Genomic DNA, 24,141 nt, shown 5'->3' on the forward strand with positions numbered 1-24,141 from the left:
ATTTAAACAAGGATCGAACATGGGAATTTGATTAAATTTATATCCCCGAATGAAACCATAGATCGCGTTGACACCACCTTGAATTGATGCGGGTGACATTGTCCTTTCACTTCTATGTCCTTTCACTTCATATTCCTCTCTTTGAATTGGTTTGATGTAGTGAAAATGAAATTGACATTTTTTTTTTCTTTTCAGTCCTGATGGAAGTGAAGGAGGAGAGTGAAGAACTGAGTGAAGTGGAGGAGAAACATCATGTCAAACCTGGAGAAAAACCTCACAGTCGCTCAAAGCCTAAAAAGACATTTTTAAAGGAAACAAGAGCCAAAGAATCTACAACCTGCACTCAGTGTGGAAAGAGTTTCAAATTCAAATGTCATCTTGAGATACACATGAGAGTTCACACCGGAGAGAAGCCTTACAAGTGTTCACACTGTGACAAGAGATTCAGTGTGATCGCAAATCTAAAAAGACATGAGAAGATCCACACTGGAGAGAAACCTTACAAGTGTGTTCAATGTGGAAAGAGTTTCAAATTCAAAAGTCATCTTGAGATTCACATGAGAATCCACACTGGAGAGAAGCCTTATAAATGCCATCAATGTGGGAAGAGTTTCAGTCAATCATCACAACTAACGACACACGTGAGAATCCACACTGGAGAAAAGCTATTCGTATGTCATCAGTGTGGGAAGAAATTCATAGACAAAGAATATCTTAAGCTTCACATGCAGATCCACAATGGGGAGAAGACGTACACATGTCATGACTGCGGAAGAAAATTTCTTAGGGCATCAAACCTGAAGAAACACCTGACAGTTCATACAAAGGAGAAGCCACATTCATGTTCTGTGTGTGGAAAGAGTTTTTCACTGCTGCAAAGTTTACAAGAGCATGAGAAACTTCATAATGGTGTGAGAGAGTACATGTGCTTTGAGTGTGAGAAGACTTTCACTACAGGAAGCCGTTTAAAACTGCACCAGAGAATTCACACTGGAGAAAAACCTTACAAGTGTTCACACTGACAAGAGATTCAGTCTGTCAGAAAATCTAAAAATACATGAGAGGATCCACACTGGAGAAAAACCTTACAAGTGTTCACACAATCTGAAAACACATGAGAGGATCCACACCGGCGAAAAACCTTACAAGTGTTCACACTGTGACAAGAGATTCAGTGCGATAGCAAATCTAAAAAGACATGAGAAGATCCACACTAGAAAGAAGCCGCACACGTGTGATCAGTGTGAAAAGAGTTTCTCTTTTAAAAGTCAACTGAAGATACACATGAAGATCCATGCAGTGGAGAAACCACATCACCGCAGTCTGAGATCATGGTAAGTAGTTCATCTTTATGTACTGAGAAACAAAACCCACTTTTACATCGTCAGGCTGAACAGTTCATAGATTGGTAAGGCACGGTTCCAGTTGTGTTTCCACTTGATTCTGCTACAGTACGGCATGATTAAAAACGGTCTCGGTCCGGAGTTCTCAGCACACTACCAGTTTCTCTGTAGTTGGCTAAGTGACGCAGAAAAGCGATTTGAGTGGCATAAACACAAATTAATGATGAACCTAAAATAAATATGTGATCATTCTCCATAATGATGTGGAAATATGTGTATTCATAACTTTGTAACTGATATTTTGTATAACTCTGAATTTAGTAACTGTTCATTTAATTATGTTTTATCTACCTGCCCAGGGACTACGGGTGGAAAATAGCAAGTTGCTAAAACCTGGTGCAATGCATCTCTCCCTGTTATATACAGGGTTAATGTTTTATTGTGCATTGTCCCTTTTCAAATAAAATAAATAATAATAATAACACTGTAACACTCTAAATTTGGTCACATATATAAATGGAGACGGTACGTCATAGGCGGGTGACGTCACTGACCAGGAACTATAAAGCCCGCCCAAAAACACTCTCATTCAGCTTCTGTGTCTTTAGCAAGGTGATAAACAGCTCAGGGGGTTCTGCCATAATGCCGGGGCACAGTAGTTCCTCTCTCTGGTGCAGCCAAGCCAGTCATTCCCTGCCGGGGCTCTGCTTCAGAGCACTGTGCTGGCTGCCCATATTCCACCAGAGGCCAGAGACTGGTTTCCTTAGTAGATTTTTTGACAGAGTGGAAAGGTCTGTCATATATATCTCAGTGGGTCCTGCACACAGTAGAAAAGGGGTATGTAATTCAGTTCAGATCATGCTCACCTCGATTCAACAGGATCCTGCCCACAGTGGTGGGTCACAAGCAGGCTATGGTGACGGCACAAGAAGTAGAGACTCTTCCCAGCAGGGAGTCAGGGTTTTACAGCCGCTATTTCATTGTGCCAAAGAAAGACGGGGGATTGCGTCCATTTTTAGATTTACATCCGTTAAATCGAACAGTAGCAAAGCTCAAGTTCAAAATGCTGACAATAAAACATATCGTGTCACAAATCAGATTCGAGGACTGGTTTGTCACGATAGATCTAAAAGACACGTACTTCCATGTATGTATCCTCCACAAAACACAGGAAGTTCCTAAGGTTTGCTTTCGGGGGCGAAGCATTCCAATATTGGGTTCTTCCTAGCACTGTCACCCCGCACCTTCACCAAATGGTGGCAGGACCATCATCTCTCTTGACACATAAACTGCCTGGAGATGCTGGTGGTGTTTCTAGCATTGAAACACTTCCTTCCAGACCTCAGGAAACATCATGTGAAAGTTTGATCCGACAACACATTGGTGGTCTCATATATAAATCACCAGGGGGGTCTGAGATTGTGACCGTTATACAAACTGGCGCATCAGATCCTCCTGTGGTCCCAGGGGAAACTGCTCTCCCTCAGAGCAGTGTACATCCCTGGGTACCTCAAATGTGGGAGAAGACATCCTGTCGAGGCCCGGGGAGTGGAGACTTCACCCAGATGTGGTGAAGCTCCTATAGAAGAACTACAGCGAAGCCCAAGTGGATCTGTTTGAGTCTCGAGAGATGACTCTCTGTCCACTGTGGTTCTCGATGTCAAACCCAGAACCTCTTGGGCTGGATGCTATGGTACAGCCGTGGCCGAGGCTACCGCTGTACGCATTTCTCCCGATTGCGCTGCTCCCGGGAGTTCTGGAGAGAGTATGTCGGGACGGGGCCCATCTGTTATTAGTAGCCCCATTCTGGCCGACCCGAGTGTGGTTCTTTGACCTGGTATCCCTTCTGGGTGGGTCTCCGATGGAGATTCCGATCAGGAGGGACCTTCTCTCTCAGGCGAGCGGGTCAATCCTTCACCCCCACCCGGAGTTATGGAAGCTGTGGGCGTGGCCTCTGAGGGGGCACAGCTCATAAGCTCCAGTCTCTCAACCAAGGTTGTTGAGACCTTTCTCCAAATCCAGAGCTCCCTCCACGAGGAAATTTTACTCCTTGAAGTGGAGATTATTCACTTCATGGTGTGAAAATCACTAGTGGGACCCGGTCAACTGCCCCGTTGGCGCAGTGCTGGAATTCCTGCAGGAAAGATTTTCTACAGGGCTATCCCCCTCCACACTAAAGGTGTACGTGGTGGCTTTAGCTGCTTACCCCACTCAAAGGAGCGTGGTATCTTTGCGGAGACACCCATTTATTACTCATTTCCTCTGTGGTACTTTGAAGCTTAGACCTGCAGTCCGCATGAGAGTACCGGCTTGGGATCTGGCCAGTGTACTACAGGGCCTTTCTATGGTCCCCTTTGAGCCCATTGAAGAGGTGCCAGAAATGTTTCACACACTAAAAACAGTGTTTCTGCTCGCTATCATGTCTCTCAAAAGAATTGGAGACATTAAAGCCCTGTCGGTATCTTCATCGTGCCTTGAATTTGTGTCTGGCAATGTTAAGGCTTTCCTTCATCCCAGTCTGGGATACTTTCCTAAGGTCCTCACTAATGCTATGAGACCTATTGTACTGCAGGCCTTCTGTGCTCCTCCATTTACGTCCTCGGACCAGAAAAAGTTAAATCTGCTGTACTCGGTTAGGGCACTGGATGCATATGTCCACAGAGCTGCCATATGGAGACAAGCTGATCATCCATTTGTATGTTTTGGGGCACCTAGGAAGGGTCTCCATGCATCCAAGCAGAAAATGAGCAAGTGGGTGGTCGAGGCCATCTCACTTGCTTATGAGTCATTTGGACAGCTTTCACCTTTGGCTGTCAGGGCTCATTCGACTAGGAGTATGTCTGCCTCTAAGGCTTTTATTTCAGGGTGTTTGTGATGCTGCAGGCTGGTCCTCACCGCATACATTCATGAGGTTTTATGAGTTAGACCTCGGCTACACTCCAGGGGTGCAGGTGCTACTGTAAGTGGTGCACTTCGGCTACACACGAACGGTCACTTGCTCATATGGTGACGTTGGGATTGTCGTTCCCACAGTGATTACGCAGCGCGAGTTCCCTTGAAAGAGAACATCTCGGTTATGTATTTAACCTTAGTTCCATGAATAGGGAGCAAGACACTGCGGCGCCATACTCCCGGCATGCCTGTAATCGACTTGCTTCAGCATTTCAGAAGCTAAATGAGAGTGTTTTCGGGTAGCCTTTATAGTTTCTGGTCAGTGATGTCACCCGCCTATGACGTACCATCTCCCTATTGGACAGATTTCATACGTGCTTCACGACAACATCATGCAGAGGCGTTCCCATACCGATTACACAGCGTCTCCTTCCCTATTTAGGGAACTAAGGTTATGTACATAACCAATACGTTTCTGTAAAGAGTGTCTTCAACAGTTCTGGAGAACCAAGAAAACTCAGGAATGTCCTGTCTGCAGGAGAAGATCCTCAAGAGATAAACCTCCATTTAATCCGGCGTCACAAAACTTGTGTGAGTCGTTCCTGAAGGAGAGAAATGAGAGGCGTTCATCAGGATCTGAGGAGATCTGCAGTTTACACAGTGAGAAACTCATACTCTTCTGTCTGGAGGACAAACAGCCTGTGTGTTTAGTGTGCAAAGATTCACAGAAACATGACAATCATAAATTCAGACCCATCAGGGAAGTGGTTTCATCACATAAGGTAAGAAAAATGACTCTTGTTTCACATGTCAAATAATAGTCATAGTTTTTATAGTATTTTTGTTCAATTCTAGGAGGAGCTCAATACAGCACTGAAGTCCTTACAAGAGAAACTTCAACACAATGAAGAAATGAAAGGAGAGTTTGAGGAAACAGTTCAACACATCAAGGTGAGGAAACAGAATCAGTCATTTTCATTACAGTTGTAGGATCACTATATACAGCTATGATCTGATATATTTAATATAATGGATTCCAGTTTATTATTTCTGTAAATGACGAGCATCAATCTCCTTCTGGATCCGTTTACAATGGGTATTTGAGTTTATTTCTGATATGAATGATGTGAAGTGTTGATGTGAAGTGATGGTTGGAAATTTCTCGTCACTTCTGGAACATCTTACTAGTGGGGTTCCCCAGGGGTCCATTTTGGTCCCTATTTTGTTTTTAATATATATGCTCCCATTGGGATTAATTTTTTAAAAATATGCTATCTCTTATCACTTATTTGAAACATTAGAAAAAGTCATCCATGCTTTTATCTTCTAAACTAGAATGACTTAGAAAAAGTCATCCATGCTTTTATCTTCTCCTGGATAGTTTACTGTAATGTTATTTATTCTGGAACCTGTCAGACTTATGTTGCACATCTCCAACTTGTACAAAATGCCGCGGCTAGAATGCTTATGAAGGCTAAGAAGACGGATCACATTACTCCACTGTTGTCTTCATTAGGCTGGTTACCAGTGTATTACAGGATCCAAGTCAAGGTCTTGACATGTTTTTAAGGCATTACATGGAATGGCGCCAGAATATTTGTTGGAGCCATATAAATCACATTCAATGTTGAGATCCTCAAACAAACATTTATTAGTGATCCCAAGAGTACGTCTTAAATCCAAGCTTTTGCTGTTACTGCTCCAAGATTATGGAATAAGCTTACCTTCGAGGTTAGATTGTCCCCTACATTAGGTATCTTCAAGAGTTGTTTAAAATTACATCTGCTTTCTCTGGCATTTTTACTTTACACCGAAGTATTTATTATTGATGAGGACTATTATTGATGATGATGTTTTGTTGTTGTGTGTTTGTTTTTTAATTATTGATTTTGCTTACAAAGTACAGCACTTTGGAGTAGAGCTTAGATTCTCTGCCCGAGCCCGGACTCGGCCCGGCCCCGACATTTCCCGCCACCGTCCTCGGGCCGGGCCGGGTCGGGCCCTTGATAAAGCACGTCACGTGTCATGCGCAGCATCTCGTCCACTCGCACTCGCAGTCTCGCACGCGTGACGCATCACACCTGCTGTGCATGCTGTACTATTCAGTAGCTTAAAGCCTCGTTTACACTGCACGCGTGTGCGGCACGTTACGGCTGCGACGCGGCTACCGGAGCTGATTCGCGGCTACTCTAGTCAATGCTCGTGTTTACACCAGCCGCGCTGCGGTGCGTTTGAGAAGCGTCCCAGAAGGGGCTCACTGCGCCGCTTCGCTAAAGATAGGCGCCTCGCCTATTTTTGACGTGCAGCTCAAATACAAAATAAAGTCAAAATAATCCTGTAAACTCCTGCTGATATTTCACATCACTACAATGACAGAAACTGAAGACAAGAGATTCGAAGTTGAAAAACTTGAAATTTCTTTGTTTTTGTTGTCCATAACTGGAATTTTAAGTGTGTTAACTTCATCTGTATGGCTACAGCAAAATAAAGTATGGCATGAGTTGACACCGCGCAGAAGACGGAACAAAACCTTGTCGGAGCCATACGAACAGTGTAAACGAGGCTTAAGTAGCTACAACATGGAGCTTGACTTTAACTTTGAGCAAGTCTGGAGGAAAATCGGAGGTATGGAAACATTTTAAACACCAACGCAGTTTACATGCTTCTTCCTTGTGTATTATTCATTAAGATAATAATTAATAAATGCACGCACAATTATGATGCATAAATGTTACAGATATGTTTACTATGCACAAACAAATGCTTTTCAACTTACATGTGCAAAATTCAGAATTAAATGAATGTGCTGCAATTTGTACAAAAAGAGAGTCTTTAGTCTACGTGTTTTAGCCATTAAATAAGCACATTTAGTTTCAAGTTTAAAGAAAATCTTTCTTCAAAACAAAACTTAAAGTGAATTTCGTTTAGTATAAATTGTATCTTAATTTTAATACATTTTTCATCATCCAATTACCTGGATTTAATACATAAAAAGCAATATAGCAGACAACGTAATTATGACATGGAGGCGCCGGCGCGCCGCGGTCACACACCTTTTGAAACTGGTAACACACGCTGTCACCGAATTTACAAATGCACATCTTGCTTGTTGCTCACACACATATTATGTTGAAATAACAATATGTTGAAGTAACATTATTAATAATAATTAATCTTTAAGAATATTTGATTGAATGCTGAATGTTGAGCTTGTTCAATTTAACAAAATTAAAACTTTAATTATGATAATTAAAATAATTTAATATTTAATATTGAGTGGCCAATTTTTGCTCATTTATTAATATTATTTATATAATTTATATAACTGCGCAGCTCCCCCCTGTAGCCTAAATGATCTAGCACAGCAGCACCTGCGTTAAAAAAAAATAAAAAATCTGGCGCTGCCCCTGGTTATAACGGCCCACATATTAAAAATGGTCTGGTTTAAATCGGGCTCGGGCTCATAATTACAGTGGACGTGTCGGGCCGGGCCGGGTAGGGTCGGGCTTGATTTGTTGGGCCCGATCTAAGCTCTACTTTGGAGCTACAGAGTAGCCTAGAAAATGCTCTATAAATAAATAAATACAAATACAGATGTGTGTAGATTGAAACGATTGAAGTGAATGTGATCTGATTTCAGTCTCAAGCTGAGCACAGAGAGCGTCAGATTAAACAGCAGTTTGAGAAGCTTCATCAGTTTCTCAGAGATGAAGAAGAAGCTACAATCACTGCTCTGAGGGAGGAAGAGGAGCAGAAGAAGCAGATGATGAAGGAGAAGCTGGAGGAGATGAACAGACACATCTCAGCTCTTTCACACACAATCAAAGACATGGAGGAGATGATGAAAGCCAATGACGTCTGCTTTCTGAAGGTCTGATTTCAGATCATTGGTTGATCATTGGTTCATTGATTGAGTTCTTGATGGTAAATGGTGTGTTTGTTCTGCAGGAGTTTCCAGTCTCAATGGAAAGGTGAGTGATCTGCTCCTGTCTCTGGTCTCTCTGGTTCTGATCCAAAGCCACTGCAGTTCTGACTCCTGAATGTTCTTCCAGAGTCCAGAGCTCACAGCCGGATCCACAGATGGCTTCTGGAGCTTTGATTCATGTGCCACATTACTTGAGCAACCTGACGTTCAGAGTCTGGAAGAAGATGCAGGACATCGTCCAAAACAGTAAGTCTGACTGCAGAAGATCTGAGCTGGAAATGATGGATGGGTGGAGGGTTAAAGGTGCTTCATGACACAAACTGATAGACGTGATAAAAGGCATCTTTTCCATGTTAATCTGGTTTTTATCCTAACCAGCCACAACGGCAACAATTCTAGTTTAGAAATAATTTCTATTTCTCTGCGACGTTGCAGCTGGAAAAGCAACACTAGGTATGTTGGGATAAGGCAATTATAATATAAGGTACTGTTTATTTGATTTATTCAATGTTAAAAGTGTCTAATGTGAGTTTAAAATCAGTCGGTAACACTGTAGTGTAGTGTAATTATGACTTTTTCCTCAAACGCCTAATTTACTGCTTACTAATAGTTAGTAAGTTGTTAAGTTTAGGTATTGGGTAGGATTAGGAATGTGGAATAAGGTTGTTTAGAATAAGGAATTAATATGTGTTTAATTACTAAAAAACAGGCAATATTCTAGTAATATGTAGGCTAATAAGCAACTAGTTAGAAGACCCTAAAATAAAGTGTTACCTATCATTCTGTGTTCCCAGCTTCTCTGTAATGAAAACAACATTAGCTAATTCACCTCAGATCTCCTTTTCACCATTTATATCTCCATTTACCATTTTATATTTAACTTTCACTGTTAAGCTGATGACATTCAGATTTATTTTAGCACACCTCCCACCTCAGTATTTCCACCACCTACATTAACAACCTGTATCAAGGAATTCATGCATTGGCTTGAGGGAAATTTCCTTAAAGCTGCTGTCCGCGATTTTTTGGCCCTCTGGCGGTTAATAAACAAGTTTAGTCTGGTGACTGTGGGAGCTAGGGCTTTTAGTGTTGCGGCTCCGAGGTTGTGGAATTCCCTTCCTCAAGACACCCGTCAAGCATCCAGCCTTCTCTCCTTCGAAAATCTGTTAAAAACACATTATTTTTCTAAATATTATTGCTCTGCTCATAGTCTGTAAAAAAAATAATTATATATATATATATAATATTACACACACATATTGTGCCACGTCACCCCCTGGGTGGTTTCTACCGCAACCACGTAACACTATCTTGGTCACGAGCCACTTCCTCTCTTCATATTACTCAACTCCTGTAAAAGGTTTACCTTTATAGATCCAGGAGGAGTCAGGTAGGCGTATAATATTTTCTTAGATTATACTATCTCAGGGTCTACTTCTGATCACTACCGTACCTCCTAGGTCTACGGTTCAGATATCAACCAAGCCTACCTGGGTGGGGTGGGTTAGCCTTCCGTTCAGTGCACCACAGCTGGCTCTTCGCCCTCAGAGGACAGCTATGCCTGCTAATGCACTCCCACGGCCCACTCTGTTGCGACTGGTTGGCAACCTTGACTGACTTTGTAAAGTTCGTCGGGATATCTTTATAAAAATCTATCTTTTTCAGACAGTCAACTTCTGATACCCCAAATGGATTCTCACTCTACAACAATAAACAGACTGAGACAATACTATCAGAGTTTGAGGGCAGTCCTCGTTCTCATTTTATTATTTCTTGCAAAGGCAAAGGCTAAATACACCACTTTATGCCAGCTAAGCTGGAAGATCCATGGGCCAGATAAATAATTACATTTTAAAGCTTACCCTCTTCTCTATTCAGTATATGTTCTCTCAAGGAAATCATGTGTCATCTTTGATCTTCTGAGGGTTGTGGTCTGGTGTCAGCTTCCGCTTGCTGCTTGCTTGTATGGTCTTTTTTTCTTCATCAAAACTACTACTCCTACTACTACTACTGCTAATCCTACTACTACTCAGAGAGCTATAAAGGCCCCTGTTTTTATATTCTCTTTTGACACACTTTATCTCTCCATTTACACATGTGATTTCTTCCTGTGTTAACATATTACCTGTATGCGTCAATTGCTAGGTTACTTGTCTGTCACCTTTTTTTTTTTTAACTTGCGTCAATGCATTTCATATTTGCTTCAATGTTTTAAGCAATACACACATTTTTTATTATACATTTTTATCAGATTCCTACCTAGCTAGACATTTATTTCCTAACTGTCTTCATTCTTATCAGTTACACACAACAATGCTTCTATCCCCCAAAACCCATGTTCACCCACACACATAATGCAACATTCGTCATCTCTACAGGATGTGGTATACACTATATATATATATATATATATATATATATGTACATCTTTACCCTTGTAAGTGAATATTAATATGATTATCTTTTCCTATTCCTTAACCTATCTCTGTAAAGCAACCTTGGGTGTTGAAAGGCACTATATAAATAAAAATTATTATTATTAGGGGCTAAGCACCGAAGGTGCTATAGCCCCTATTGTATCTGTTAGTTTTATTATTATTATTCCTCCCCAATGGGAGTCTATGGCAGCCCTATCAACGGAACATGAGAAAATGATGAAATTTGGCACACTTGTAGTGATGGTCATGTCTAGAAATCTGACCAATTTTGGAGTCTCTAGGACCAACTCTATAGCGCCACCACCAGTTCAAAAATTCAACATTCTAAAGGTTATAACATTTGAACCATTTGCTCTAGAAAAATGTAATTTAGTACATCTGATTTGTCTCTTCATTCTGATGCTATTCAACATCTTACATTAAGTCTCCGCCCATTACAGTAGCAGCCATTTTGAAAAGTACAGTAATCCGTTTTTTCGATACTCCTCCTCCAAATTTTGTCCAATTTTGTCCAATCTTTGATCAGATGATCCTTGTTCTGAGCTGCACAGAAATGACTGAACAGATTTTTTGTATTCATATTTGTTCAAAAGTTATGTTGTCATGAATTTCACAAGGTCGACCTGAAATTGCTATAGAGGCTGTATCTCGGCCAAAATTTGAGCAAGCGAAACAAAAATTGGTACACTTGATCAAGACCATGATCTGAGGTTTCATGCCAAATTTGGGAACAGCGCCACCTACAGTTCATGAGATCTGAAAAATGTCTATTTTGGCCAATAACTTTTGAACAGTTTGTCAGAAAATCAAGATCTTGGTGTCTATGGATTCCTGGGGCCATGCCAAATTCGAGGATATAGATTTTGTCAACATCAGATGATAGGCATGTCCGCCATTTTGAATTTTGTCATAAATTGCAATATCTTTTAAACAATTTGACATATCTTCACAAAAATTGGTACGTATGACCTTTAGAAGGTCCTGAAGGTACCTGAGAAGTTTCAACACAGCGCCACCTACTGTTCCACAGATATAATGTTTTTTTGCAAAAACGCTTATAACTTTTGAAAACATTTTCCAAAATGTGTATGCTTTGTCATTTTATTCCCTGGCTAACGCCAATTCCAACGATGTGTCATTTGTCATTTTCCTTAAATGTCCCTGTCCGCCATATTGAAATAAATGAAAAACAGTTTTTTTGCTACTCCTCCCACGAATTTTGTCCAATTTTGTCCAAAATCAGTTCAGATGATCTTTGGACCGAGCCGCATAGAAATGACTGAACGGATTTTTGATATTCGCTACCATTCCTGAGATATTCGTCTCTGAATATGACCTTGCTTGTGTTTGTTGTCTTATGCTAATTAGCTTAGCATGCTAAATGCTTATTTTGTACAAATTGCTTCTGTTCCTGATATGGAATGTTTCTGTGAATGATCTAAGCTAAAATTTATAAATATAACACATGGTGCATTTTTATAAAAATTCTTGATTGTGAGTTCATTCTCATGAACTACTAAACTTCGACAGCTGTGTGACACTGCCTGCCCAGTGGCGCAAAGAGTTGAGTGACAGACACATGATCCAGAGACTGTGGGTTTGAGTCCCGTGTGGGTCAACTTTATAAAATTGTTTGTAATGTTGTCATTTCAATTCCTTTATTATCCAAACAAGTATTGTACTAGTCTTTCTTCTTTTAATTAGAAATTAATCTATTTTTATTAATTCTATGTTCATTTTCATCTTAGCTTCTGATCATTTTAAGTTAATTCTTACCTATACTTCTGAACCAGCTGTTTTTCATGTACATTCAATTTCTGCTCTTTTTGCCCTTCTTGCTCTGCATTGCACTACAACTCAGACATTTGAGTGCTTGAAATGTATGCTGTGTTGCTCTTCATTGTGAGTTCATTCTCATGAACTACTGAACTCTGACAGCTGTGTGACACTGTCTGCTTAGTGGTGCAAAGAGTTGAGTGACAGACACATGATCCAGAGATTGTGGGTTGGAATCCCACATGGGGTGACTTTATAAAATTGTTTGTAATGTTGTCATTTCAATTCCTCTATCATCCCAAGAAGCTTCTGGTCATTTTGAGCTCATTCTCACCTGTACTTCTGAACCAGCTGTTTTTCATGTGCATTCAATTTCTGCTATTTTTGCTCTTCTTGCTCCGCACTGCACTACAGCTCAGACATTTAAGTGCTTGAAATGCTTGCCATGTAGCTCTGCTTTAAAAGCTGCTCTTTTTGCTGTGCTGTTCTGCCTGCAGTGTTGCTCAGCATGCTGTGCTGTTCTGTTTGATTTTCTGCTCTGCTTAGTGTGCTGCTCTGTTAGATGTGCTGTTCTGCTTACAGTGTTGCTCTGCTTGAAATGCTGCTCTGCTTGCTGTGTTGCCCTGTTTGCGGTGCCTTCGGTGCTTAGCCCCGCATTGCTGCTTGCAGCTATATTTATTATTATTATTAGATCTTGAAAATAAATAAATAGGCACAAGAATGTTCAAACTGTCAACACAATGCTAACAAACATTTCACTTTCCCCTTCATTTTTAATGTGGGGTCTGTTTGGACCCTGAAGACTATGAGTGTTACTTCTTGTTTATTTATTTATTTTTACATACCTTTACAACAACCAAATCAAACCCAGTGTTTTTTCTGTGACTACTTTAAAATGAAATATGATAATCTGCATCAAGTGCGTGACTAAACATCGTCAGGGTTTAAGTAATCGACATAGCCTTTATCACAATATGCTACAAAAGTAAATAATTTCTTCCTCATTCTGTTTCATCAAGCTACATTGGATCACAGACAGTTATTTCCAAAACTTGTCGGAGGAAAATGTGGTTTTAATCATAAACTATTGTTTTAATTTGCTATGCTAATATGCTAACTAACCCTTATGCACCCGTTACCAGGAGCTATTATGTTTAGTCTTGTTTTGAAAAGTTAAAGAACATTTTCAGTCTTTCTTTTTAAAACATATTTGAGCCAATGTGGGGACAATAATAATATATATATTTTTAATTATAATTGCTGTGCAGCCAAAATGATATACCAGTTATCACTGTAAAGCTGCTTTGACACAATCTACATTGTAAAAAGCACAATATAAATAAAGGAGACATGACTTTTTTTTTTTTTTTTTTCATTATATTGATTCCATGTAATAAAATCATCTGTTGATTGTGTCTCATCAGCTCCTGTGATTCTTGATCCAAATACTGCAAATCTGCGTCTCGTCCTGTCTGATGATCTGACCAGTGTGAGATACAGCAGGAACAAACAACCTCTTCCTGATAATCCAGAGAGATTCGACCGTTATCCCTGTGTTCTGGGTTCAGAGGGGTTTAACTCAGGAACACACTGCTGGGATATAGAGGTTAAAGAGAGTCCAGACTGGATTCTTGGAGTAACTACAGCATCAAACCAGAGGAAGGGATGTGATTTCTTCAACACTGATGTTTGGAGTGTGGATTATGATGTGGAAGGACTGGATGAACCATGTGGTTATCGTGTTAAACAGAATCTTGATCATGTGAGAGTGAATCTGGACTATGACAGAGGAACGGTGTCATTCTCTGATCCTGTAACTAACACACATCTACACACATTCACAGCCACCTTCACTGACACACTCTTTCCATTCTTCAGTTGTTCTCACTCTCTGAGGATCTTAGCGGTCAATAGTCAGTAAACGTTACTCCTGTAAGTCTGGATCTTCCTGCTTTCATCATGTTTCTGATATTGCTGTCAATCTGAACGTCAGTACGGTGGCCGTGATGATCACATGACTGATTTCCAGCACTACAGCAACACTGTAGTAGCGCCCCCTACCGTACAACAGTGAAAACATGGATTACAATTCTGACAATGGCAAGGAAATTGTTAAGTACATTTGATGCAAATTCATATGCACACTACCAGTAAACTACACAAAAACTCACATTCATTTTTAAATATTCTGCATTAAATGTTCTTTAGGGTCTTTTTGACCCCAAATTATGTTTGATAAAATAATAATAAAAAGTTATCTTTGTCCAAATGGTGTGATACTTTTTAGTGTTAATTTTGGCAGTCATTTTTTATTTAGTCTTCGTCTTTATCTTAAGATGAAAATGCTCCTTAGTCTGCTGGTGCAGATGTACATATCCTCTTTCATTGGTTCTCAAACTTTCTAGACTAGAGTGTCGTAACCCGTGAGGGTTTTAACATCCTTCTGTGTACCCTCTCTTTTCCACTTAGACTGCAAATCGTTTTTTTTCCAATGCATTTTTTACCTTCATAAATACCTTTTGTAAAATAAATAATGCCTTAAATATTTTTTTTTTTTTTAAATGCTATAAATATAATGATGATAAATCGAAGTGATATTTTTAAATATTGTATTAAAACCACCAGTAGGTGGTGGTAAGTCACTGTTTTTATGAGTGAATCATCGAGTCATTCATTCTTTCAGTATCAAATCAAGCATCTGTATTTATGAATGGATCATTGAATCATTGACGATTCGTTTTGGTCAAGTGTTTAGTCTTTTTAGCCGAACTTCAGTCTCGGTTTTTTTCGCCAACGATATCGCACGTGTAGTTTTAGTCACGTTATCGTTAAATGAAACTGGTGTCGTCTCTCATCTTAGTCATGGAAAAAAAGGTCATCAACGAAAATTTTTCGTCAGTTTTGTTAACGAAATTAACACTGATACTTTTTATGGTGGATAACACTTTCTAGATCTACAAATAAAAAAAATGGAATATCATCTTGTTTTTATTTCTGTGTGAAAAAAAGGTTACACTCAGGGTCTTTGGGGTCTCCAGAGCATTAATTGTCAACCTGTTCTGACTATAATTTCAGCAGTTAGTGTTGGCTGCTTCTTTTTTTAGCCTCCCTTGCTAGTCGCTCAGTTTATGTTTGCCTGCCAGTGCCTTCTCATCAGGGTTGCTTCTGGTCGGCGGCCCTCCTTCTGCATTAGGCTAAGAATGCGAGTAGCAGGTCCTGCGGCCTCCTCTCCCTTTGTTCCTTTACTCCATTGCTACTTAATTTTTTAGCAACTTTGAGAGGAATAAACATGCACTCAAAGTGAAGCAGCACGCTGCATGCACACTGCCCCCTGTTGTCGCACATTAGGAAATACAGCTGGCACTCAAAGTACCGGTACTAATAAAATGAAGAACCGGACCGTTTTTTAAAAGCAGGGTATCGTGATACCTTTCTAGTACCGGTATATCGTGCAACACTATCTCTAGGCGCCGCTTTTTATACTGTCTGGTCGCACTAGTATGGCGTCATAGGCTGTCGCCGAACCAGGGTTACAGTCGTAACCAAAAACGTTATTGTTTCAAGGGTTTGAGCTCAATTCATGACACAAATTCAGAAGAAAATACAAACTATCATGTTGAGAGAAGCTGGACAACATCAAGGAAGTGTTTCTCACCTTCTTCTTTTGCTCTTGGTTTTTACTGTACGCCGTGACCTCAGAATAAGTCACATGATCATCTGTCTGCTAAGATCATCAGTCTATTAAGAAATATAAAAGAAAAAAAGATTCAAATTTAAATTGTAATGGATATAAGGTTAAAAATTGAAAAAAAAAACCTAATTAAATGGTAGAAAAATGTTTTTATAAAGAAAAAAAAGAAATGTGTAAAGATGGTCAAAGATCCGAAATAATTGACAGATAATTGTTGTTTAACATGGAATTTGATTGACAATGCACAGACTATAAGCTTAGACTAAAAAAGCTTAGAAAAAGCAGGACTAAATATGAAAAATTGGTCAAATATTAATTGACAAATATGGGAGAATTTAGAGGATTCAATAAGAATAAGATTTAGCTACTAGATTAAGTTAAATGGTTAATAGAAAGTGATAGAATAGAAGAAAAGATAAAATTGTGTGTTAGAAGAAACAGTGAATGCTACAGTTTACGAAGTTATGAAGAACAAAGATGGAGAAAAGCTCTGAAAGTATACATAAACCAGTAACATGTTATAAAAACTCACGCTATAAAGCATTAGTTTAGCATTAGTAAATAGTCTATTCATAATTTATAAAGCATTAATAGACATTAAGCAGTTTATGAATACAGCTACAAATGCTTTATCAGTTTATAAGCATATCTATAATGTGATTAACAAATGATCAAATTATCATTTATTAAATTATTAATAAATTAGTTGCATAGGAGTTACCAGTGGTTCATAAGATCATTTAAGAAGTGTAAGTAAATGATTAATAAACAATTTAAACATTCATTTATACATCATATTATTTAGAAAGTAATAATTACTTAGTGTGTTAATAAATGCTTTATTAACGTATTCCTACTGCTATTCATGATTAATAAAACATTTAGAAGGGGTCAGTTAACTATTTTTGTGAGTTAATCTAAAGTGAGGATTATTTATGCCTCAATGCTTTTATTAAAGGAGATTTGAAGGCTGTTATATTCGGCACTGCTGTTCTCTAATGTTTTAAGGTATTTTTGACACTGTGAAATATTTAATTATATTATTATTGCTTTATAAACACTATGTTGTTGAATTTTGGCATTTCTGTAATGCAGAGTTGGTACTGGTAAAAATTTATTTAGCAATGTTTACACTTTACAGAAATGTATTTTTATATCAGATTGCAAAGGCTTCGTTTCATTTTACTGCACAGTTATGTTTTGTGGAGATGTACAGGAATTTGTATTTTCTGTGACATTGCAGATTATTATTTTTAATTTATCAAGTTACCCATTTTTATATCAAGTTTATATTAAGTTTGGCTTGAAATAAATATTTCTATGTTCTGTATCCTTTAAATCTCCTTTAATAAAAGCGTTACGAGGCATGAATAGTCCTCACTTTAGATGAGCACACAAAAATGGTTCACTGACAGCTACTAAATGTTTTATTACTACCTGAATTATTGAATTAATCATAAATTACAGTAGGAATACGTGTTAATAAAGCATTTTAGTAGCAATTATGTCTAAATAATAAGATGCATAAATGTACATTTAAATAGTTTATTAATCATTTACTTACACTTTATAAATGATCTTACAAACCACTGATAACTCCTAAATAACTGGTTTGTGAATAATGCAATACATAATTTAGAAATAATAAATTGATCATTAATAAAGTATGAAAATACAATTAATAAACACATTATAGGTATGCTTATAAATCAAGAACAAAACATTTACAGCTGTATTTATAAACTAATTACTAATGTATCTTACCCATAAATATAGAGTTATAAATATAGATTCTGTGGTAGGTGTACCTCTTCTGTGTATAGACAATATAATAACTGTTCTTTAAGATGAAAAGCATTTATTCAGATAATTAGTTTGATGATTATATTATTAAAGCTTTATTAAGAGTGTAGTTTATAAAGGAAGACAATGCAACTGTTGTTTAACACTAGAAGTCCCAGAGATTTGTAACCCTCCTTTAGCCAAGTGGATGCTAACTGGCTAGTCTTTTGGCTATCATTAGCATCAATTCATGTGTAAATATGGTCATTACCTGAGCAATCTGCAGGGGGGTTGGGTGTGTGTGTGTGAATGGTTGCTGGTGGCTTGTTTGTATGTGTGGGGGAGGGAGGGCTGCTAAAAGCAGAGAACTTGATTGACCATGGGCCGGTTTCAGAAAGGAGGTTAAGTGAAAACTCTGAGTATGTTAACCCTGAAATGAGGGAGTGCAAGTGATGTTTAAAAAGTTAACTCACTCATTCACACTGCAAAAATGCTTTTCATACTAAGTATTTTTTTATCCTATTTTAAGTAAATTAAAAAAAAAAATCTTAAATCAAGATGGATTTTCTATATGAGAAAATTATATATGATATTTAGTCTTGTTTCCTGGGGGATCTAAATTAAGTGCATTTTACTTAAGTAAAATGATCTGCCAGTGTGGTAATAAAAATAATCTTAATGCAAACGGAAAGTGTTGGAGTGTCTACCCAGGTGAAAAAAAAAGTGCCGTAAAATACACTTTATTTTAGTACACTTTTACACTTCCATAATGTCCAGTGCTCTATTTCCGTGCACTTATTTTGTACTTAATATACTAAAAGCTCTTCTTTAGTACTTCTTAAGATAATCTTAAGAACATCTAAGTGTACTCAACTAAGCTATTTTGAGACACCATGAATTTGAACTAAAATGTGCTTTTAACATACTATCTCTGTATAGAAAAATGTTTTAAGTTACCACTTGTAGTACACTTGAACCCATCTTTCAAACACTTTTAAAATTGACTTATGATGTATTTCAAATATAAGATTAATATATAATGAATATATACAAAATGTATTTATAATATATTGCCAGGCAGTGCCAGGATTGTGAGTGATTGCTGGAATGTACTCACTCACTTTTTAATATTATTTGTAAATATGTGTACAAATGGTTGGTTTCTTTATTTTATTGTGTACTATTTTTATCAATAGATCTCAGCAACAAAGTAAAAAAAACATGTGTGTTGATTTCTCCCTAAGATGGCAAAGTGAAACACAAGTTTCCTTGAAGTGGCTCAGCATGGCCCCACATTGTTTACATAACAAAAGCAACTGTTCACAGCTGATTAAGGATATTAGCCTAAAGCCTTCCAGCCCATCGGCTGTCCTGCGGGTTTTATAGGTAGAAAAGCCAAATGGCTGCTCTCTGGGACTTCTAGTGTTAAAGATTTTAATAAAGCATGCTAGTAGAAAGTAGAAAGAGAATGCCTTTGTAGAGACGAGTCATGAGAAGATTCCTGGAACTCATAGGAGGGGAATTCCAAAGAAGATGACCTCAAGAGGTCAGACTGTCTAAAGGCTTGAAGATGAAGAGAACAGCAGAGGCTGCTTCACACCTGCACCAGAACTAACGCTGATGTTGCCATGACTGAAGAACTTTTTTGATATTTCTCACTCCAAGCAAAACTCAAAAGTTGGCAGCTCTCTCTCAGGGTTTACCATTGTGTTTGCATTTACTTGGTTAGAAAAATCTTGAATTGAACAGGATTCATCAAGGATCCATCCACTCATGCTACACTCTAAATTTTTTAACTTTTTTTTCTACTCAAGGTCCACTCCGCCTTCAGCGGCGCTTGATGACGTAGCAGTTGAGATATGCACCCTTACGAGGACACAGCAGAAAAATGAAGAAAAAATGGGACACAGCCTTCAGATTGAGGAGCGATTTGACAGATTTGATCATCAATCTTTTTAAAGTTATAATTAAGTTTCAGCGTCGAGTCGTCTGAGGTGAGTCGAGCAGTTTTTCTCATATTTACACGATCATCAAACACACTTTACACAGTTTGATCAAGCGACAGGCTCATTTCTGTGCGATACTTGTGCGTCTTTTAGTGCAGCAGCATGGAAATGTTGAATTCATTCAGATCTGAGCGATTTTGTGTTCGTTTGTGTGGTTGTTTTGATTTTTTTATAGTGAGAACTGTTACTGAATGTCTAGAAAAATGATAAAGTTTGAGATCTGTGAGGGGAATTGATGTGAATCGATCTCAAGTTTTGCTTCCGCCATTTTATTTATACTCTATAAACATCTTTGGCAGAACAAATGTGTTAGTTACTTTACTTTAAATTATACTTGAACAGATACTTTTAAATACTTTACTTTGAGCCTGTAATAAACCACATAAGACATTTTAAATCAATACTGTACATAAATGTTATTTGAATAGTTTTACAATGTAAACATTAGGCTAACTATTGCTTTGTGGTGTTTTTTTTCTTCAAGTTTTTATGATCATTGTCAGTTTCAGTACAAAACTAACATGTTAATGATCTTATTACATTGCAGTTATTGCAGTTATAAGAAAATCCAACTATGTGAAGATGGTCATATTATGATCTCCGTGAAGTTAAAATGAAATAATCCCCAAAACTATTTCATTCGTTTGTGCTGATTTGGAGCTGCAAAAACGTACATTTGTGCTGGTTTGGTGTTTAAGATACTGAGCATTATTTTTTTGGTCGTGTGTTGTCATTCTCCACCCCACTTCTTCTAAATCGCACAAAACCGGTGTTGTTAGTTCGTGATTAGAGGGAGTAGCATGTGCAGGCCTGGATGACAGAGGACAGATACTATCAAGAGATGAAGTTAAGGTGGAACATAAAGGGCCCTATTTTAACGATCTAAACGCAAAGTGTAAAGCGCACGGTGCAGGTGCACTCAGGGCGTGTCCAAATCCACTTTTGCTATTTTAACGACAGAAAAATGGTCCGTGCGCCGGGGCGCATTTTTGAAATGGGTTGTCCCTATTCTCTTAATGAGAAATGGGCGTAACGTTCAATAAACCAATCAGAGTGTCATCTCCCATTCCCTTTAAGAGCAAGATGCGCTTGCGCCATGGCCGATTGATATTTACATGGTGGAATTTGTTGGCGATGAGTCAGTTAATATATATGTGTGTGTATTGGCACGATTGTTCAATTAATTAGCCAATTTCGTTCATCATTATAAGTAGGAATAGGCTGAATTGAAAATAGGTAGCCTAATTCTAATACACGCAATGACTATTCATCATCACATTTTTATATTTATGTAACCTACACAATAATATTATTTGACACTGTAATCCTTTTGTTTTTAATATTTGGCATGTTTGTGTGATGCGCATCCCTGTGTGTAATAAGCAAAGTCAATGTGCACTGTGGACGCGCCCAGAGGCGCAGTTTCTAACAACGCGCTCCAACAAAAAAATATTGTGCCATTGACTTCAGACTTTACACCAGGTTTGAGTTGGTCTATGGCGCAGTCTATTTTCAGCTCCTTAAAATAGCAATGCGGCTGAACACACCTCTTTTTTAGACCAGCACGCCCATGGGCGCACTAACTGGCGCAAATGCATTTACTAATTTAAGGACGTGGCGCTGAACGGCGCCGGACGCAATCTAGCAAACACACTTGCGCCGGGTGTATTATAGGGCCCAAAGTGTCTGTTGCTGTATTCACATCCAGAAATGAGAATAGTGTGGGCGAGGGAAGGGAGAATGATACAGCAGAGGAAATATGAGAAGAAGAAAGATAGTGCAGGATTTGTCTGAAGGTAACTGATAGAGAGGTCGGTGGTGAACAAATGGGGAGTTGTAGATTAAAAGTAATGAAGAAATGATTGGAAATGTGCAGAGGTTTTACCAAAATGTTGTCAGTGATGGAGTTGCATGTGTAAATGAGGTCAAGTTGGTTGCCAGATTTGTGTGTACTTGTGGTGATAAGCCGACTGAGATCGAATGAGGCTAGAAGAGAGAAGTCTGAATTATAAGGCTTCTCAAGATGAATGTTGAAATTGCCAAAAACTACAAGTGGGCTACCATCCTAAACATACAGATTTACATTTAAAGTAGGCATGTCAGGTGTGTTTTTACAGTCGGATAGCATGTTGGTAGGCAATATGTGTTAACATAGTTTAGGTTTTGATAAGTGTTCCCCATGGATAGCTCTATACCTGTTAGAGGTTCAGTTTTCAATGTATTAAAAAAAGTAACACATTTCCTCCATTTATTTAGAGTATCAGTGTAAAAGGCATCACAGAAATACATTATAATTTAAAGTATATTAAAATAGAAAACCATTATTTGGTTAGAGACTTGAGACTTATTCTTTTAAAAACATTAGTAATGTGTCAATATTTTGACTGGTACTGTAATTTAACATAGGCCTACAACATTTTCTTCACATGATGTGCAATAATACAGGCATAAGATCACAAAAATCATGTTTTTTTGTTAAGAGTGGACATTAATCCTGTTATCAACATGATCACAGAGGGTTTTTTCACAGCCTACCTGACTGAAAGAGCTCATTAATATGTAGGTAATTAGAGGTCATTATTCAAATCTTTTGTCTTCTCAGGTATGAATCGCAGCATTAATCGTGATTATTAACACCTCCACACATACTGTTTTATTGACAAAAAGTGTCTTACAAAATGTAAATCAATATATTGTTTTATATGAACAAGCAGGCAGGATAATTTTTACATAATTTTGAAGCAAAAACTCTAGCCAACAACCTCCAATACCCAGAAGTCTTGTGAACACAGATTTAATATATATATATATATATATATATATATATATATATATATATATATATATATATATATTTGGCCTTATTTCTGTGACTTAAGTTTTTTGTTTTTTCAATAACCACACATAAACATTATTCCTTCAAGAAAATGTACACACATGTTCCTCACATGTTATGGTGGCCTACTTTATGCTGAATACAGTGTAATGACAATTTTGTCATTAATATGTTTATGAACAACTGAAAAAAGCACAAATGTCAGGGCATGTCAAAACTTCTCAGGGCCCCAAAAATCCTCAGACCCCAGAGGGTTAAATGTTCCGCTATACATAAAGGATAGGACAAACATTGTCCAAGCAAACTGTTAAAAAATCCAGTTATTTTGTAACAGACTTGAGTTCATGAATTGTGTTTTGATTCAGATGTAAAGTGGTAATTCATCGTTTAGTTTATGAACGATGCAGTTGCAGTCAGGGGCGCAGGAGACATTTTCAAAGTGGGGGGGGTGTTGTTAATGAATAAATGTACATGTAAATCACCACGGACGGTGCACGTGTGCATGCGTCTTTCCACGCTCATGGGCAAAGGAGCTTCTTTGAAAGGCTGAGCGGAATGCGGGAAATTAAGTATGCCCGGGCCTTAACCGCTTAAATTGTAATGGACAGGAGCTCACGGTTCACAGCAGGAGAAATGGGAACACGGGGGCACCGCGATGCGACCGCAAAGAGCACTTTCACTTTCGCGATCAAAGTGCATGCCACTGATAAGCATTATGCAGTATTACAGTAGCCCATACACATACCTATTAAACGCTCCTCTCGTGCGTCCTCCCCACTGCGTTGCTGGTAGAGGCAATAATCACTTTTGTTTCGCTTTCAGAGATCTCTTTTATAGATGCCATCAATGCTTTTACCTTTCTAGATGTAATTACCGAAATCAAAACAGTCTATAAATCCTCATGAAAACTTCAGTCAATCCAGCTCGCGCATCAACCTGACAGATCAGCCTCCTTACCTTAAAGTGTCAAATTTCTCGGTTTCTGAATGGACGGTTTGGCTTGACTGACAAATGCTAACGTTCGGGCATGATTTATATACCATTGATCTGTCCTAAAACGTTAGCATGCTCTGATCGATTGCTTGGAGATCGCTTGTTTCTCAGTTCGAGAGCACATTTCCTGTTCACATCCGTGACAAAACAGTTGATTATTTACGAACAAAAGCTCACAGAAATGTGAAAATGGACTCATTTGAAAGAAAATATCCTAAGCTAAAAGATGATATAGTTTGACTAATTTAAGCCCTTATCAAAAGTGCGGGGGTCCTGACCCCCCTGTCCTCCATGTCAATGGCGCCCCTGGTTGCAGTTGCAAATGTTTTTTTCAAACTATCAAAACACATGCCAGATGTAATGTGTGCATGCAATGTGTATGTTTAGTCAGGAATCAGATCTTTCAAGAATAAGTGAATGGCTCTTAAAATAGCCTTTGTGTTATGAAAGGCAGCAGCA

The 24,141-nt window shown here is 38.3% G+C and overlaps 1 protein-coding gene and 1 pseudogene across 1 annotated transcript; both read left to right on the forward strand.

The window, feature by feature from the left end:
* The window catches only part of LOC137016995 (zinc finger protein 721-like), a 186,381-nt pseudogene that overhangs the window by 28,352 nt on the left and 133,888 nt on the right, over positions 1 to 24,141 (forward strand).
* Positions 1,285 to 14,572, forward strand: LOC137013832 (E3 ubiquitin-protein ligase TRIM35-like). Its single transcript, XM_067377806.1, has 9 exons — positions 1,285 to 1,334; positions 2,223 to 2,325; positions 3,436 to 4,177; positions 4,719 to 5,017; positions 5,091 to 5,186; positions 7,876 to 8,106; positions 8,184 to 8,206; positions 8,288 to 8,406; positions 13,799 to 14,572. Exons 1-9 carry the CDS (start codon positions 1,285 to 1,287, stop codon positions 14,293 to 14,295), a joined length of 2,160 nt encoding a protein of 719 aa, XP_067233907.1. The 3' UTR covers positions 14,296 to 14,572.

This window comes from Chanodichthys erythropterus, chromosome 3 (assembly GCF_024489055.1).
Source record: "Chanodichthys erythropterus isolate Z2021 chromosome 3, ASM2448905v1, whole genome shotgun sequence".
In the NCBI taxonomy this organism is placed as follows: Eukaryota; Metazoa; Chordata; class Actinopteri; order Cypriniformes; family Xenocyprididae; genus Chanodichthys; species Chanodichthys erythropterus.

Coding starts and splice junctions, on each gene's coding strand:
- LOC137013832 (XM_067377806.1), top strand. CDS start 1,285: ATGAAGATCCATGCAGTGGAGAAACCACATCACCGCAGTCTGAGATCA. Junction 2,326..3,435: donor TTTACAGCCGCTATTTCATT/GTGCCAAAGAAA, acceptor GAAAATCACTAG/TGGGACCCGGTCAACTGCCC. Junction 8,207..8,287: donor TTTCCAGTCTCAATGGAAAG/GTGAGTGATCTG, acceptor ATGTTCTTCCAG/AGTCCAGAGCTCACAGCCGG.